This window comes from Orycteropus afer, unplaced genomic scaffold, assembly GCF_000298275.1.
Source record: "Orycteropus afer afer isolate SDZICR_OR568_19922 unplaced genomic scaffold, OryAfe1.0 scaffold00086, whole genome shotgun sequence".
NCBI lineage: Eukaryota > Metazoa > Chordata > Mammalia > Tubulidentata > Orycteropodidae > Orycteropus > Orycteropus afer.
In genome coordinates, this window is record NW_006921673.1 from 8,020,259 (window position 1) to 8,037,380 (window position 17,122).

The window sequence follows — 17,122 nt, forward strand, 5'->3', positions numbered from 1 at the left end:
ATCCTACTTCCGTAGTGATACTGCCTCGGAAACCCAAGGAGGGGTCGCTATGAGTCGGGGCCGACTCGACGGCAAATAACAACAACAACAACAACATATACATATACATATAATCAAGTACTATCAACTTCTTTTGCTACTTTTGTGGCTTAAAATTGACTAAACAAAGTTTATGAGCATGGTAAATGTAATCACTCCTCTCTAAGTTCCTGATCATGAATCTTGCAATTCTGTAACTACAATGTCTAATCACTTCCTTTCTATCTCAATAACCACCATGTGATCCTTATTATGCCATGATAAAGAGAGAAAAGATGTAAGCTGTCAAGAGTTTCATTTTACTTGGATCCATAGTCAACACCCATGGAAGCAGCAGTCAGGAAATCAGATGTTGTACTGCACTATAAAAATTGCTGCAAAGACTGTTTTAAAGTGTTAAGAAGAAAAGATGTGTCACTTTGAAGACTAAGGTGCACTGACCCCAGCCATGGTATTTTCAATTGCCTCATATGCTTGTGAAAGCTGGATGATGTACAACTAAGACTGAAGAGTTGATAACTTTGGATTGCTGGTGAAGAATTCTGAAAATACCATGGCTGCCAGAAGAACAAACAAATCTGTCCTGAAAGAAGTATAGTTAGAATGCTCCATGGAAGTGAGAATAGCAATTTTGTCTCACCTACTTTGGTCAGGTTGTCAGAAGGGACCATTCTCTGGGGAAAGATACCATGCTTGGTAAAGTAGATAGTCAGCAGAAGAAGACAACGACCTTCAATGAGATGGATTGACACAGTGGCTGCAATGATGCGCTCTACCATAGCAAGGATTTTGAGGATGGTGCAGGATCAGTGTTTTGTTCCGTTGTATATAATGTCGCTACAAGTTGGAGCTGATTTGATGGCATCTAACAACACAACAGATGCCATGTCTGAAATATTCAGAATAGAGCTCTGTGAAATCTTTGTCCACCAATCCATATCAAAAAACAACTGTCATGCACTGAACTGTACATATAAAGATTGTTGAAATGTCAAATGCTTTGTTATTATATGTTTACCACAAGGAGCTCTGGTAGCATAGTGCCTAAGGCATCTGACTGCTAACCAGAAGCTGGCGGTTCAAACCCACCAGGCACTCCTGGGAAGGAAGATGGGGCAATCTACTTCCATAGTGATACTGCCTCGGAAACCCAAGGAAGTGTTGCTATGAGTCGGGTCCGACTTGACGGCACATAACAATAACAACATGTTTACCACAGTAAAAAGAAAAAGTACATTTCTTTGGTTTCCTTTCCAGTCATCAATCACTTGACCAATGTTTTCTCTCATTACTTCCCCAACTCACTCCACCTCAGCTCAATTAAGAAATGTGTAGTGGTTATTTTGATTACCAGTATCCAAACAGCTTTTTTATTTTCAGGGCTCCCAAGATACTTAGGGAGCTCTGGTAGCACAACGCCTATGGCATCTGACTACTAACCAGAAGGTTGATGGTTCAAACCTACCAGCCACTCCACGGAAGCAAGACTGCACAATCTACTTCCGTAAAGATTTACATTGATAAAACAATGGGGGCTGCTATGAGTCGGAATCAACTTGATGGCCATGGGTTTAGTTTAGTTTTGTTGTTTTCAAGACAGGAAACAGACAGCAAAGCAGGATCAGAAAAAGATATTCACAGGAGTGACAAGTTCTACTCTGTTCTGCAGAGTTGCTATGAGTCAGAATTGATTCGACAGCAATAGGTTTGGTTTTGGTTATTCCTGCCTGAGTGTCTTTGTTCATGTTGATCAATATAACTATTCCTAGATTTCCAACACTCAGACACTGAATCAAATTGCTATTTTAAGTTGCTAACTTTGGGAGTAATTTGTAATTCAACAATAGATAATATAGGTAGTAAGTCCATTATAATGTTTCTCTCCTGCTGATTACAACAGAAACCAACAGACGAAATTTAAAAAGCCCAGAAAACGTAGGTAGTTCTAAAGGAAAAGATTATCAACAGATACCTATCATGAGATAAGCCAAATGTCAGAAATATTAGTCAAAAAACTTTTACAAGCCTTCTTAACTGTGCTGTATGAGGTAAAGGTTAACTACACTGGAACTGAATAAACAGAGAGAAGTTCTCAGCAAAGAAATTAGAAGGTTTACAAAAAAAGAATCAAATGAAAATTTTAGAACTATGGAAAAAATCATCTGAAATAAAAACTTTACTGGATGGGCTCAATAACAGAATGAAAATGAAAGAGTGAAGTTGAAAATAAATCAGTAGAAAGTATTCAATCTTAAAAAAAAGGAAAAAAGACTTGGAACCAAAAAAAAAAAAAAAAGGACAAAGCCATAAGGGAATTGTGGGACTAAAGCAAAAAGTCTCTAACAGGTTATTAGAATCACAGGAGAGATGAAGTAATATTGCAGAAATATTTTAGGAAATAATGGCTGAAATTTCCCAAATATTATGAAAATATTTATTTACAGATTCAAGAAGTTCAGCTCAGTTTATCCCAAGAGGATAAACTCAAAGAAAATTATACAGGCCATCCCCCAGATACAAATATCCAACTTGTCCAACTACATGAACTTGCAGTTATGAACCAACCACTGTAAAGCCTATTATATTAAAATACAAGGTACAAACAATGGTTTGTAGTAACAAATGGGTGCTACTTTGTGATGCACATCAACACATTATTATGTTAAAGATGTTTTTGTGTATCTGTATGTGTTTAATGTTTTTTATGCACAGAAAGGTACACTATTGTCTTAGTTATCTAGTGCTCCTATAACAGAAATACCACAAATGATGGCTTTAACAAACAGAAATTTATTCTTTCACAGTTTAAGAGGCTAGAAGTCTGAATTCTGAGCACTGGCTCCAGGGGAAGGCTTTTTCTCTCTTGTCAGTTCTGGAGGAGGATCCTTGTCTGCTTCCTGGTTCCTTAGCGATCTCCATGTGTCCTGGCATCTAACTTATACATCTCTCTCTGCTTGCTTCTTTAATCTCTTTTTATATTTCAAAAGAGATTAACTGAAGACACACACATTCCTTAATTCTGCCTTATTAACAAAACAAGAACAGCCCATTCCCAAATGAAATTATAACCACAGGTGTAGGTTAAGAGTTACAATATATATTTTTGGTGCATATAATTCAATTCGTAACAACTATATACCATATACCGAGACAAACATTTGACTAAATAATGGTAGATACAAACTATACCTAACTGTTCCAACTTAAGGAACAGAATTTATTCATAATCTAAGGACTGCCTGTACTGAAAATCAAAGATACAGAAAAAGCAAACATGAAAGTATCTAGAGAAAAACAAATTATTTACATGGGAACACAAACGTCAAAGACTGCAGATTTCTTATCGGAAACCACAAAGGGTAGAAAATAGTGGAAGGATACATTCAAACCACTGATAGAGCTATTGATTCAAAAATCCATAAACAGCAAAAGCATCTCAGGAATGAAGGTGAAATAAAGTGTCAGATGAAGTACAAATAAGAAAATTCGTCACCAACAGACATGCTCAAAGAGAACTACTAACAGAAGTTATTTATGCTGAAGAGAAATGATACAAGAAGAAACTTGGATGAAGAAAGAGCAACTGAAACTGCAAATATTTAAGTAATTAAAAGTAACTACTGTTTCCCTCTTAAGTTCTTTATAATATGACTGTTCCAAGTAAAAGTTGTAATATGGTATGCAGCTATAATATATGTGATTTACAATCTCTAATCCAGTCTTACTGTAACTGAATGTTCGTGTTATGTTGTTATCTTGGTTCTTCATTATTCTCTGTCACCAAAATGAGAAAAAGAAAATCTAGTGTGTTTATAACAACAACAAAAAAAATATTCTTTCTTCTTAAAGTCAAGATTGGAGGAATACAGTGTGGCATGGGAAAGGTATGGTTGGTGGCAACCCTAGTAGCAGCTGTGGAGCAAAGTCACAAATAACTGTCAGGACCCCCTTATCTTCATTTGCCTCTCTATTCCTCGTCCCTTCTAGGATTCCAGGAAGTAGAAGAGCTCTTCCCCAGAGCATGGAAAGGAATATAAGAAGAGAGGTCACTGTAGGCAGAAGCAGTGGTGGATGACAGCACCAACGACTTCTTTGCCCAGGGCACAGGTTCTAATGTGCTAGAGCTACAGCTGTTCAAGATAACGTACTAGAGGAGGAGACATCAGTATCTTTTAATAAATGTATACTCTTTCTTCACCCCACAACATCATCCAGTAATATGCAGATTATTTTTTATACCAAGTTCTAAGACTGTTGCTAATATTTCTTTTATTAAAAATGTAGAACTTTGGATTCCAAATAAGATCAGAGAAACACACTACAGCCTCTCTCTTTCTCTCTCACTGATTAACATTAAAAACTATGGATAGGCTACAAAAGGCAATAACCTAAAATTAAACAGTAGCAAGCAGATTGGGGAGGGAGCCAAAATGTAAGGAATGACTTATGAGGATTGTGGTAGTTAAGGTTGTTGTCAACTAGGCTGGGCACCTTGTCGAATTGCTGGGCAGCTGGATGTAGTTATTCTCCATGGTGAGATTGGCAATCAGTTCCATGGTGGAATCTACTGGAGCAGCTGAGTAGCTGCTTTGGGAAAGTGGTCTGCTTCCAGTGTATCAAGCAGCAGCTTTGAGGAAGATCTCTAGCTTTTTACCATGCTTGAACCATGCAGGTAGCCAAGTCTTCATTCAGCAGCCTGCTATGCTCTGCCGATCTTGGGACTTTCAATGGACTTGAATTAATGGCCTGCTGTGTGGTTTGATAATATCAGGACTATGTCTTTTTACTTGTCGACCCTGAGTTTATCAGCCTCAGCAGTCAGTAGCTGCCTGAATAAAGAAAGCCTCCAGCTCCAGTGGGCCGGGAGCAAGAGGCAGAGATGAATCCCAAGGTGGAGGGGCTTTCACCCAGACCCTAGAGCCCTTTGAACTCAGCCTTCTAGCCTCCAAAACTGTAAGAGAATAAATTACTTTTTGTTCAAGCTATCCCATTTGTGGTATTTTTCTGTCAGAGGTAGGTAACTGAAACAAGAGTGAAATCTGTGATCCTCCCCCCCACTTTTGCTGAAGGTGGAAGTAATTGTAGAACTACATTATGGGTTCAGGAGGCAATGACTCCAAGAAAAAAATCTGTCTTTCTGGCCATAATACCAGGTTCCTGCAACCCAGAGAACATAAATGGAAAACTCATTTTTCCTACCACCCACCCCCTACCCTGGTGTTCTCTCCTGGCCCTTTCCTGAAGCCAGACAGAGGGAAGTGACATGCAAAATCCCAAGAGAAACTCTAACTCTCTGGCCAGTTCCATCAGAAAAAAGTAGGCTAAAAACAGCAGAGGTCAAGAATCCCTGTTACCTTTTCTCTTTCTGATCTTTTTTGTCAGGGTGGTTCCAGCCAGGTAAAAGTATGTGAAAGTGCAAGCACTTGAAACTCTTAAGAAAAGCCCATGTTTCTTGTCAGAGGAACTGAAAAGAAGTTCCTGTGAGGTGAAGAGAGTTGGGAGAATCCTTGACATGAAATAAGAGGATCCCCTCACTCTCCGTATGAACCTGTATAAATCATGAGCTTACTTCTGAGCTGCACACTTATGGAACAGACTCAAAACAATATACCAAAGAATCTGAGGACAAAACTATGATACAAAGCACTGCCAAAGGTTTTAAAAACTGAACTGACACTGAAACTACCAACCACAAAAACTGAAACAGAACTTGTGGTCTTCAAATGAAAAAAAACAAGACAAAAACAAAAAAACCAACACTTGCCAGAGGATTTTAACAGGAACCACAGCCTTACAACTTAAAATTCAAAATGTCCAGTATACAATCACAAATCATTCAATGTTTCAGAATGAAGAAAATGTGATCAATTCCCAAGGAAAACGAGTCAACAAATGCCAACCCAAGATGACCCAGCTGCTGGATTTATCAGGTAGTAATTATGAAGCAATTATTATAACCCTAGGAGCTCTGGTAGCATAGTACCTAAGGCATCTGACTGCTAACCAGAAGGCTGGCGGTTCAAACCCACCAGCCACTCCTCGGAAGGAAGGTTGGGCAATACACTTTCGTAGTGATACCGCCTTGGAATACTTGGATCATGCAGAAATAGAAAAGCTCTCAGTAGAGAACTACAAAAATTTAAAAAGAACCTGTGTTTTTAAGAACTGAAAAATAAAATATCTGAAATTAAAAGTTCACTGGATGCTGAATAGCAGACTGGAAAAGATAAAGTACTGGGAATATTCACCAGGTCCCTCATATCTCTGTACATCTTGTTAATAGAGGCACCTTTTCCTTTGTTCTGTGGACTATCTTTTCAAGGATGTTAATATAGGAAACAGCCTTGGAAGAAAGAGATAAATATCTCCCTTCCCCCAGAAAAGGGCATGCTTGTTTACTGTCTAGAACAATAATGTTTCCTCTGAGGCAAAAAATAGGCAGGCTTAGTCTCAACATGAATAATTTGGATTCTCTATGCTCAGGTTCCTCAGCTGTTGACACAAATGAAATGAAGGTGCAGCACTGGCACCACCCTGGAATGCAAGGAGCATGGGAAACTGTCACAAACATGATATTCATGATGTTTGCTACATTTTTAGTAATAAAGTCCTTTATCTTTGAATCAAAGTATCATATATTCTTCCAGTAACCATAAAAAAAACAAAAACAAACCCTAACCATTTCCACTGAGTCAATTCCAACTTGTGGTGACCCATGTGTTACACAGTAGAATTCTGATCCATCAGTTTTCTTGGCTATCATCTTTCATGGAAGGAGATCGCCAGGCCTTTATTCTGCAGTGTCATTGGGTGGGCTCAAACACCCAACCTTTAGGTTAGTAGTTGAGTGTAAACTGTACCACCCAAAAACCTAGCAACTACAGAACAGTTTAATTTCTAGCTTCCAAGTAGGCTAAAATCTTAGACCCATTATAGCTCCTGACAAAAAAGTCAATGAACTTGAAGAGAGAGCAATATAATCTGTAACAGAGAGGAAAAAAAATAGGAAAAAAAAAAATGAATAGAAGCTTAGGAATCTGTGAGACATTACCAACAGGTACAGCATTCATGTCATGTGAGTCTAAGAAAGAGAACAGTGAAGAAAGAATATTTCAAGAAATGATGGATGACTATGAGGAGGAAGTGGGAAGAGAGCTGTTAAATTGTGGGGAATTACACAGTTAATGTCATGAAACAAAATGTGTATGAACTGCTGTATGGAAAATGAATTTGCTCTGTAAATTTTTACCCAAATCTCACACACACACACACACACACACACACAAATGACTATCAAGCATAACCCAAAATGCACAAACAGCTGAAGATAAACTAGATGACTGGGACCTTCTAAAAATTAAATGTTTATGTGCTTCAGAGGACTTCTCCAAAAGAGTAAAAAAAAGAATCTACAGATTGGGAAAAATTATTAGCAATGACATACCTGACAATGGACTTATCTCTAAAATTTACAGAAAACTTCAACGCCTCAACAGCAAAAAGACAATACAATTGAAAAATGGGCAGAAGACACTTCACTAAAGGAGATACTCAGGCGGCCAACAAACACATGAAGAAATATGCTCATTAGCCATTAGAGAGATGCAAATCAAAACAACAATGAGACACCATCTGGCCCCAGAACTAATAGCAAAGTTCAACAAGACAGAAAATAACAAATGCTGGCAAGGATGTAGAGAGATTGGACTCTCATACAGTGCTAGTGAGACTGTAAAATGATACAACCACTGTGGAAATCAGTATGGTGATTCCTTAAAAAGTTGGAATTAGAAATACCACTTGATCCAGCAATCCCATTACTAGGCATGTATCCTAAAGAAGTGACAGCCAGGACAAAAACAAATATATGCACAGCCATGTTCACTCACAACACCAAAGAGATGGAAACAACCTAAGTGCCCATCAACAGAAGAATGGATAACCAAACTATAGTACATACACACAATGGAAACTATGCAACATTATAGAATAATGTGGGGACTGTGAAACACCACATAATGTGGATGAACTTGGAGGACACTATGCTGAGTGAAATAAGTCAATCATAGGACAAACATTGATTTTATCAGTTCACTACTATAAAAAGTCCAGGACAGGTTTATATATGGAAGGAAGCTTTCTTTGTTGATTACTAGGGATGGGACAGGAGGGAACAATGCTAGATAGGAAGAGACAAGATTTGGTTAAAGGGAAGGGCAATATACCAAAAGTGAGTGATCAACACAGTGGCACTGAGAACGAGGAAGACACACAGAGGTACACGTGAGGTACAGACAGGAAAGATGAACCTTTTTCATGTACAGTACTGCATTTTCAGTGATGGCAAGCACTGATCTATGGGTGGACAGGTAAGGGTGGACAGGCTAAATGATCAGGTATGTCTAGGCAGGGGAGAGGGTGCCCGTGACCATGTATGGTGTTAGCAGACAATGTTTCTACATGTGTATTTGTATGTGCTGTAAGAATGTCTGGGTAGTATAGTAGAGCTGACAAGGGGCAAGGGTGTGGTATCCAGCTACCCCGAGGGAGCAAGCAGTTGGACCTGTGGGCTTAAGACCATGATATAGGGGATATCAAACTCAACTGGCATAATATATTACACAAAAACATTGTTCTACATCCTACTTTGGTGATAGCAACCGGGGTCTTAAAAGCTTTGCAAGTGGCCATCTAGATGCAACAATGGGTCTCTCCTTGTCCAGAGCAAAGAAGAATGATAAAAACCAAAGATGCATAGAAACAATTAGTCCAAGGGACTAGTAGACCATGCAATTCTCAGTCTATATGACTATGAGACCAGAAGAACTAGATGGTGCCAGGCTACTACTATCAATCACTGGGGCGGGGGGAGGATTGGTATAGGAGATCCTAGATAGAGTGGGAGAACAAGGTAGATAGAGTGGGAGAACAAGGTAGCACAGAATTCAAAATCATAAAACACACACATAAAAAACAGGTTTGTTGGTCTGATAGAGCCTGGCGAGACCCCTGAGACTATGGCCCTTAGTTACCCTTCAAATATGGAATTGAACTCACTCCTGTGGCTTCCAACCAAACGACAGGCATATGAGGTGAACCTTCACATTAGGTAGATACACTCCTTGAAGCGATCAATCGTGGGAGAATAGAAAGGCAGTGTTAGCACAGGGGTGGGAGTGCATGGGAGAGAAGGGCACAGGGAAGAGGTAACTATGGGGAGGAAGCGGGAAGAAAGCTGTTACTGTGGGGAATTGTAGTCAATGTCATGAAACAAAATGCATATGATCTGCTGTATGGAAAATGAATTTGCTGTGTAAACTTTCACCCAAATCACAATTAAAAAAAAAAAAGAAGAAGAAGAAGAGAAGAAATGATGAAGACTTCTCAAATTTGGTGAAAGAAAAAAGTGTACAGATCCAGGAATAAGCAAACTCCAAAAAGAATAAGCTCAAAGAAAACTAAACCCAGTCACATCATCAACTGCTGAAAACCAAAGATTAAGACAAAACAACATCAGCCTCGAAACAGCTAAAGAAAGAAAATTAAAAACAAAACAAAAAACATTTAAGGAAAGAACAATTAGAGTAACTGCCTATTTCTCATCAGAAATCTTAGAGCTCAAAAAAAGTGGCAAAGAATCTTTTATGAATTCTGTTGTTGTTGCTGTTTTCCTTATGTGCCGTCAAGTCAGAGCCGACTCATAGCGACCCCTCCTTGGGTTTCCAAGGTGGTATCTCTTCAGAAGTAGATTGCCCAATCATCCTCCCAAAGGGTGGCTGGTGGGTTTGAACCACTGACCTTCTGGTTAGCAGTCCAGTGCCTCAGGCACTATGCTACCAGAGCTCCCTTATGAATTCTGTATCTAGCAAAACCATCCTTCACGAATGAAGCTGAAATAAAAATATTCTCAAATGAATGAAAACTACAAGAATTTGCCATCAGCAGACCAAATCTAATAGAAATTCATCAACTGAAGAGATTATGATGAGAAAGTGCCAAAAACTTGGAACTTTAGGAAAAAAGAGCCACAGAAATGGTACCTAATTAGAGAAATAGATTATTTTTCTCCTCTTAAGTTTCTTAAAATGACTACTTTAGTTTCTTAGGCATGACTACTGAAGGCAAAAATTACAGGATTGCCTGGTAAGGTTTTCAATGTATGGGGATGTAATACATTTGACAAGTATAATATAAAGAGGGGGTTGGTAAAGGGACCTATATGATTGTAAGACTTCTGTATTGTACCTGAAGAAATACAGACTCTAACTGGAATATAAAAGGTTAGATATACTGCAATCCTACAGCAACTACTTAAAAAAAAAAAAAAAAGTATAAAGAAAAAAAGCCAATAGGCAAATGTATAGAGACCAAACCTTATTAGGAGTTATCCAGGGTGGGAGAGAGGCAAAATGGGGCAGCCATTATTAGGGGACTATGGTGCAATGAATCACTTTTATATGATCTTTCTAGCCATAGTCTCACAACTCTCATTAAATGATTGGCTGTTGTTGCTGTTATGTGGGGTCAAGTCGGACCCAACTCATAGTGACCCCTCCCTCCTTGGGTTTCCAAGGTGGTATCACTACAGAAGTAGATTGCCCAACCTTCTTTCTGAGGAGTGTCTGGTGGGTTTGAACCTCCTGCCTTCTGGTTAGCAGTCAGGTGCCTTAGGCACTACGCTACCAGAGCTCCTAAATGACGGGCTAGGACTATGCAAATAAAGTGCATGGAACCCTTATAGTGGACTGGTTAGTTCATGGTATTGCCAGGGGTGGGGGTGGGGTGGGAGCCAGACACCTTGAAATTTATAAGGCGCTTGCTATATGATATTAACCAGCTTTCCTGACAGAAGTTTTAGAGACAGACAGAAGAGGAGGAGTAACTGTAACTACTGTAACTACAGTGAGACATGGCCAGCAGCAGCAGCAAGAACAACAGTAGCATGAAATGGCAAGAACCAAAAGATGATGTGAGATGGCTGCAGTGGGGCTTCCCAACCCATGAAGCTAACAGTTGTATCATTTGCCCGAGCAGGGCCTGGCAGCACCAAGGTTCTAAGCAAGGCCTGGTGCCAGTACCCAAGAAGCTATCCTGATGGAAGAAGTGTCTCTTGAACTGTTCCTGTTACTTCCAAGTTGATCCTGATCCTGAATTATGACCTGTCACTTCCCTAATACACCGCATATTCATAATTACGATTGGTGAGTTGTAAAATGTTGCAGCGAATTACTGAACCCAAACATGGAAGGAAGAATACTGAGGGGAGAGGGAGTAGCTGGTGTTAGAGGTGGTAAGAGTAGTATAGCAGTTTGGAGATGCTGGACATCTGGGATATCTTTAACATCTGTCTCATAGGAACCACCTTTGTGCTGATGCTTGTAAATTATTCACTCAGGGACAGTGAGTTTCTTTTAATGATTACAGAATAATATGAAAAAGGACAGAGGAAATACCTGTACCACATGATGAATGTAAATACCACTGAATTATACATGTAAAAATCATATAATGAGCAAATTTGTATGGGCTTGCTGTAAGTGAGGATAACTTGAAGCATTTACTGATGAACATTAAAGATTATAATCTGCAGTATGGATTACATCTCAATTTAAAGAAAAAGTAAATCATCACAACTGGACCAATAAGCAGCATCTCCAATAAACAGAGAAAAGACTGAAGTTGTCAAAGATCTTATGTTACTTGGTTCCATAATCAACACCAATGGCAAGAGCACTCAAGACATGAGATGATGCACTGCAATGGGCAAATCTGCTGCAAAAGACATTTTCAAAGTGCCGAAGAGCAAAGATATCTCTGAAGATTAAGGTGTGCCTAACCCAGGCCACAGTGTTTTCAATCGCCTCATATGCATGTGAAAGCTGGATAATGAATAAGGAAGAGCAAAGAAGAATTGATGCTTTTGAGTTCTTGTGTTGGCAAAGAACACTGAAAGCACCATGGATTACCAAAAGAACTAACAAATCTGTCCTGGAAGAAGTGCAGCCTGAGTGCTCCTTCGAAGCAAGAATGGCCAAACTTCATCTCACCTACTTTGGTCATGTTGTCAGAAGTGACCATTCCCTGGAGAAGGATGTCATGCTTGGTAGGATGGAGGGTCGACGATAGAGGGGAGGCTTTCAACGAGACGGACTGACACGGTGGCTGCGATGATGGGCTCAAGTAAACACATGGATACTGAACAACACCCTCCTTGAGAAAGACTAGGTAAGAAAAGAAATCAAAATTGAAATTCGAAAATTCCTTGAATCAAACGAGAATGAGAACACAACATACCAAAATCTTTGGGACACAGCAAAATCAGTGATCAGAGGTCAATTTATAGCAATACATGCACACATCAAAAAAGAAGAAAGACCCAAAATCAACACTTTAAACCAACATCTCCAATAATTAGAGAAAGAAGAGCAAGAAAAGCCTACAGTCACCTTAAGAAAGGAAATAATCAAGATTCGAGCAGAAATCAATGAAACAGAAAATAGAAGGGCTATAGAAAAAATCAACAATACCAGAAGTTGGTTTTTTGAAAAGATCAATAAAATTGACAATTCATGGAAACAATTAGTCCTAGTGACTGGTACACCATGCAATCCTCAGTCTATAGGATATGAGACCAGAAGAACTGGATGGTGCCTGGCTACCACTGTCATCTACTTGGAAGGGGATCTATGTAGGAGACCCTTGATGGAGAGGGAGAACAATGTGGAACAAAACTCAAAATCATGTGGAGGAAAAAAAGGGGGGGGGGGCACCAGGTTTGCTGGTCCGATAGAGCCTGATGGAACCACTGAGAAGGGCACCCTAACTACCCTTCAGGTCTGGTATTGAATCTACACCTGTGGTTTTCAGCCAAACAAAAGACAGGCATATGAGTTGAACATTTACCTCAAGTAGATACTCCCCTTGGAAAGAACAATCATGGGAGAAAGAAGGGCTGCTTATGCACAGGGAGACAGCTCGGGGGGGCAGGAGTCCATGGAGGGATGGACACAGGGAAGAGGTAACTATGGGGAGGAAGTGGGAGGGGAGCTGTTGCATTGTGGTAAACTGTGGTCAATATCTTGAGACAAAGTATATGTAAACTGCTGTATGGAAAGTGAATTTGCTCTGTAAATCTTCACCCAAATAACAATTAAAAAAAAAATAGTTTATTATTATAAAACATCAAGGAAAGATTTATATATGGAAGGAAACTTTGTTGATTACCAGGGGTGGGAGTGGAAGGGAGGAAACACTGCAAAAAAATGAAATAAAACAAAATAAAAGCTATTTCTGGTAAATAAAATGGAATACATTTTTAATCCACTGGGGGGGGGGGGAATTAAAAAAAATGCCCAGGTGTATAATAGGAATTTCCTGCTTCCCACACCATGCTGTCTACTACTCTGTGCTGCTTTAGAGCAAGCATCTTTATGCTTCAGGATTGTTTCATTTAAGGAAAAAAGCAATATTTATAAACAATTTAAAGCCTTGCCTCTGAAAAGAACAAAAAAGAACAAGCTTTTGCTAGATTTCTACCGTTTTCATTTTCTTCCGTCTCTATCGCTTTCTTATTTAATAATCCAACAGAAACCTATAGTAGAGTTTTGAAATATTTTTATTTATTGAATATACCCTGATGTGCCTATTCTTAGTTTTAAGAGGAAAAGAGTTCAATATTGGGTTAAAATATATACACATTAAATATACATGTATACCACTTTAACAACTATACCATTCAAATGTCTATAATACGAATTTTACTTATGTGAACTTCCACTGATTTTTTTTCCTCCAAATCAAATATCCTCAAACAAAATTATCTACATGATAATATAATTTTAAAACTCTGCTTTTCTTTAATTAAAAGACATTCATTATGTGTCTTAACTTCAATTAAGGAGTAACTATTTGAAGCAGAGGCGCTCTGGTAGTGTAGTCCCTAAGCCATGTGACTGCTAACCAGAAGGCTGGCAGTTCAAACCCACCAGCCACTCCTCGGAAGGAAGGTTGGGCAATCTACTTCCGTAGTGATACTGCCTGGGACACCCAAGGAGGGGTCACTATGATCTGACTCGATGGCAGTGGGTTTGGATATTTGGAGCAGATAACCTGCATCAGAATCATCTAGGATCTTGTAACTTGGCATCCGGTTGTTTGTTAGTGCCATGGAGTTGATTTTAACCCAAGGCAACCAGTGTATGCACAACAGAATGGCTGTGACCTTTCAGAAGCAGATCACCAGGCTTGTTTTCAGAACCTCCTATGGGTGGCTTTGAAACTCCAACCTTCAGGCTAGTAATTAAGCATACTTAACCATATATGTCACCCAAGGATTCCCATGGCATCGAGAGAGCTTGTTAAAAACACACAATCCTGAGCTCCATCAGAATTTGCATTTCAACAAGATCCCTAGGTGATTTATGTGCACATCAAAGTTTGAAAAGCACTGATCTGAAGAGCTTATTAGAAGTGCAGATTCCAGGCAGGCACAAGCCTCTGCATCTTAAACAAGAATTCTAAGGATTCTGCAGCACTCCAGAGTATGAGAAGCATGGTTTGAGAGACACTGCTATATATTTTCCCAAACAGAAAAAAGAAGTTCTGAATTTGCAACACTCATAACTACATCTGCTTCTTAAAATTAATAACGTGAATGAGTTCATGAAAATAAGAAGTCTAAGTGAACAATTTTATGTATAACTTTCACAATGCACTAACCAAGATAAAATTATTCATAATCAAACTTCTGCAGACTTATTGGAAAAAAATCAAATATACTTTTTAAAAATGCTCAATCCATGTGGGAAATGCAGATTACAGTTATGCAGATTAATACCTGTTGCTTGTACTCAACTCTAAAAGATCTCTGTTTACACAATGCTTAGTGTTCACAGTATTCTAGCATACACACAGAATCAAATTTGCTCCAGTTTTTGCTGATGAATACCTTGCTTCTCCAAAAGGGAGCACAAGGTTTTAGAATCCTGCAGACACACTAACTTTCAAAACAAGTAGCTGTACAATATGTAAAGAACTAAAAGGATACTTAAGAAACCCTTAAGACATACATTCTGCAAAATAATTTTTACCAATTCTTAAATGTTGGTCTTAACAATCCAGCAAGAATTAACTAATTGCAGATGTTCAAGATTCTGTAAGAAACATAAAGATGACCAAGGGACTATCCTTAGCCACAGGAAGCATATAGTAACCTGAGGGGAGGTGGGATTTGGAAGGAAACCGGCACAAATAACTAGTAGAATGTGGTCACTGCTGAAAACGGGTGCCGAAGTTTCCAGTTACAGGTAATTTAATTTCAGCTAATGGATATTTTATAGTAATTTCCAACTGATTTGGTGCAGAGTTGAGAAAAACAAGAAAGGTTACTAATAAAGCACTTTACAAGGAAACACCGCCCAAGGTAAACAATCCTCTGGGAAATCTGCTTACATTTTAATACGCAAAATTCGGCTATGAGGTGGGTTTATTCTCATCAAACACAAAGCAAATCAAACGGGAAATTAATACAGGTCTAACACAGTTAAGTTCATAGAGGGTGCTTCCTTTGACAAAAACAGGAACATTCAGCTTGAGAGATCGCTGACCATGCGAGAAAAGAGGAAAACGGGGTTGCGATCTGTTTTTATTTCTCCCCTGGTAACTTACTAAAAAAAAAAAAAAAAAAAAACCCCAAACCACCAAGTTTCCTGGACTACTTCCTCCATTCAACTTTAGATTTTACAATGTGGCCCCTAAAAAGTCTAGGATCTAAAGAAACAAACAAACAAAAAAAGTGGGCAAATGCATTTACCTATTTAATAGTCCAAAACCCGGGCACCTCCTTTCAGGGGAACTCCCTTCAGCAGTCCATGAAGGACCAAGACTGGAAAAAGTGTATCGACACGTTCCCTACAGATCCTTGGCCATTCAGCACTCACTTCATTGCTTTCCTCTTTCCAGGGCACCCCTTCCAATAGGAAGGGAAAAGCAAGCACGTCTCCAAAGGGCTGCAGAGGTCCCCGAGGTGCATGGTAAGGTTTATTGGAAACCAGACCAAGACCTTCTCTGGCCTGGACGGTGCAACTGACATCAAGGAAGGCCAGCTGAGCTGGGAGAGAGCGCTGCGATGCTCCGTTCGGTCCTTGCCCCCAGGGGATTAGGTTGCCGCCCCCCACCCCCACTCCGCCCAGGCCCGAAGGCTGTTCTACTGAGAAGGAGGCCTTGCCGCCCCAGGCCAGCCCCAGCCCACTGACAGGTACTCAAAGTGGGGCCCTAGGCACAGGTGCTGCCCGACCAGGTCCTTGCAAACCCGGGACGTAGGGAGAGACAAGTCGGGGTAGGGGAAAGGCACCTAAGGGCGATACGCGCGGCCGCGGCGGAGCTCAGCACCCACAGCGGCGCGCGATCTCACCTCCAGGGTGGAGACAGTGCTAGTGAACAAGTCTTCTCCGTCCTCCAGTTCTTCAAAGTCGGTGGGCTTCCCGTCCATCAGCGGAGGAGGCTCCCTCTCGGCCGCCATCTTCGCTAGTCCAGACGACTGCGCGAGAGGAGCCTCGCGGACCTGTCACGTGAGCACGCAAGGCAGACTCGCGCGCGGCCGACGGGCTCCCACCGCCCTGGCCGGCCCCTCGGAGCCCCGCCCTGTCGCCCTGAGCCACTCCCCCAGCCTTGTGACGGCGCCCACCAAGACCGCTCCGCGTTCGGCCCCGCCCCTTTGAATTTCCCCTCCCCTTCCCCCATCTCTGTGTCTGGTTCAAGGTCTGGAAAAGTAAGCCGCCCAAGTCGCGTTTCTTAGATACGCCAACTTGCTGTGCTGACCTTTTGTGAAAGAATCTTGGCCTTTTATTACCACATCACCTTAGCAAGACTAGGCCAAGCGATTTCTCTTGGCACTACCAGTTTAGAAATATTCATTAGGAAGTGAAGAGGTTTGAGGACCACCAGTTTGGCTTGCATTATACACAGTCTAAGGATAATATCGAGTATTGGTGCAAGAGAGATACATATTCTCTTTTAAATCTCTCTAGCTCTTCTAATACAACTTTGAATCTTGATAGAATATGTTCTGTATCTGCACTATCCA

At 40.2% G+C, this 17,122-nt stretch overlaps 1 protein-coding gene across 1 annotated transcript in view; it reads right to left on the bottom strand.

The window, feature by feature from the left end:
• SNX2 (sorting nexin 2) overlaps positions 1-16,558 on the bottom strand; it is a 99,279-nt gene extending 82,721 nt beyond the window's left edge. Inside the window, exon 1 of the mRNA XM_042781130.1 lies at positions 16,451-16,558. Within this exon, the coding sequence (XP_042637064.1) occupies positions 16,451-16,558 (108 nt within the window). The remainder of the gene's footprint in view (positions 1-16,450) is intronic.
• Between the last annotated feature and the right edge of the window lie 564 nt (positions 16,559-17,122).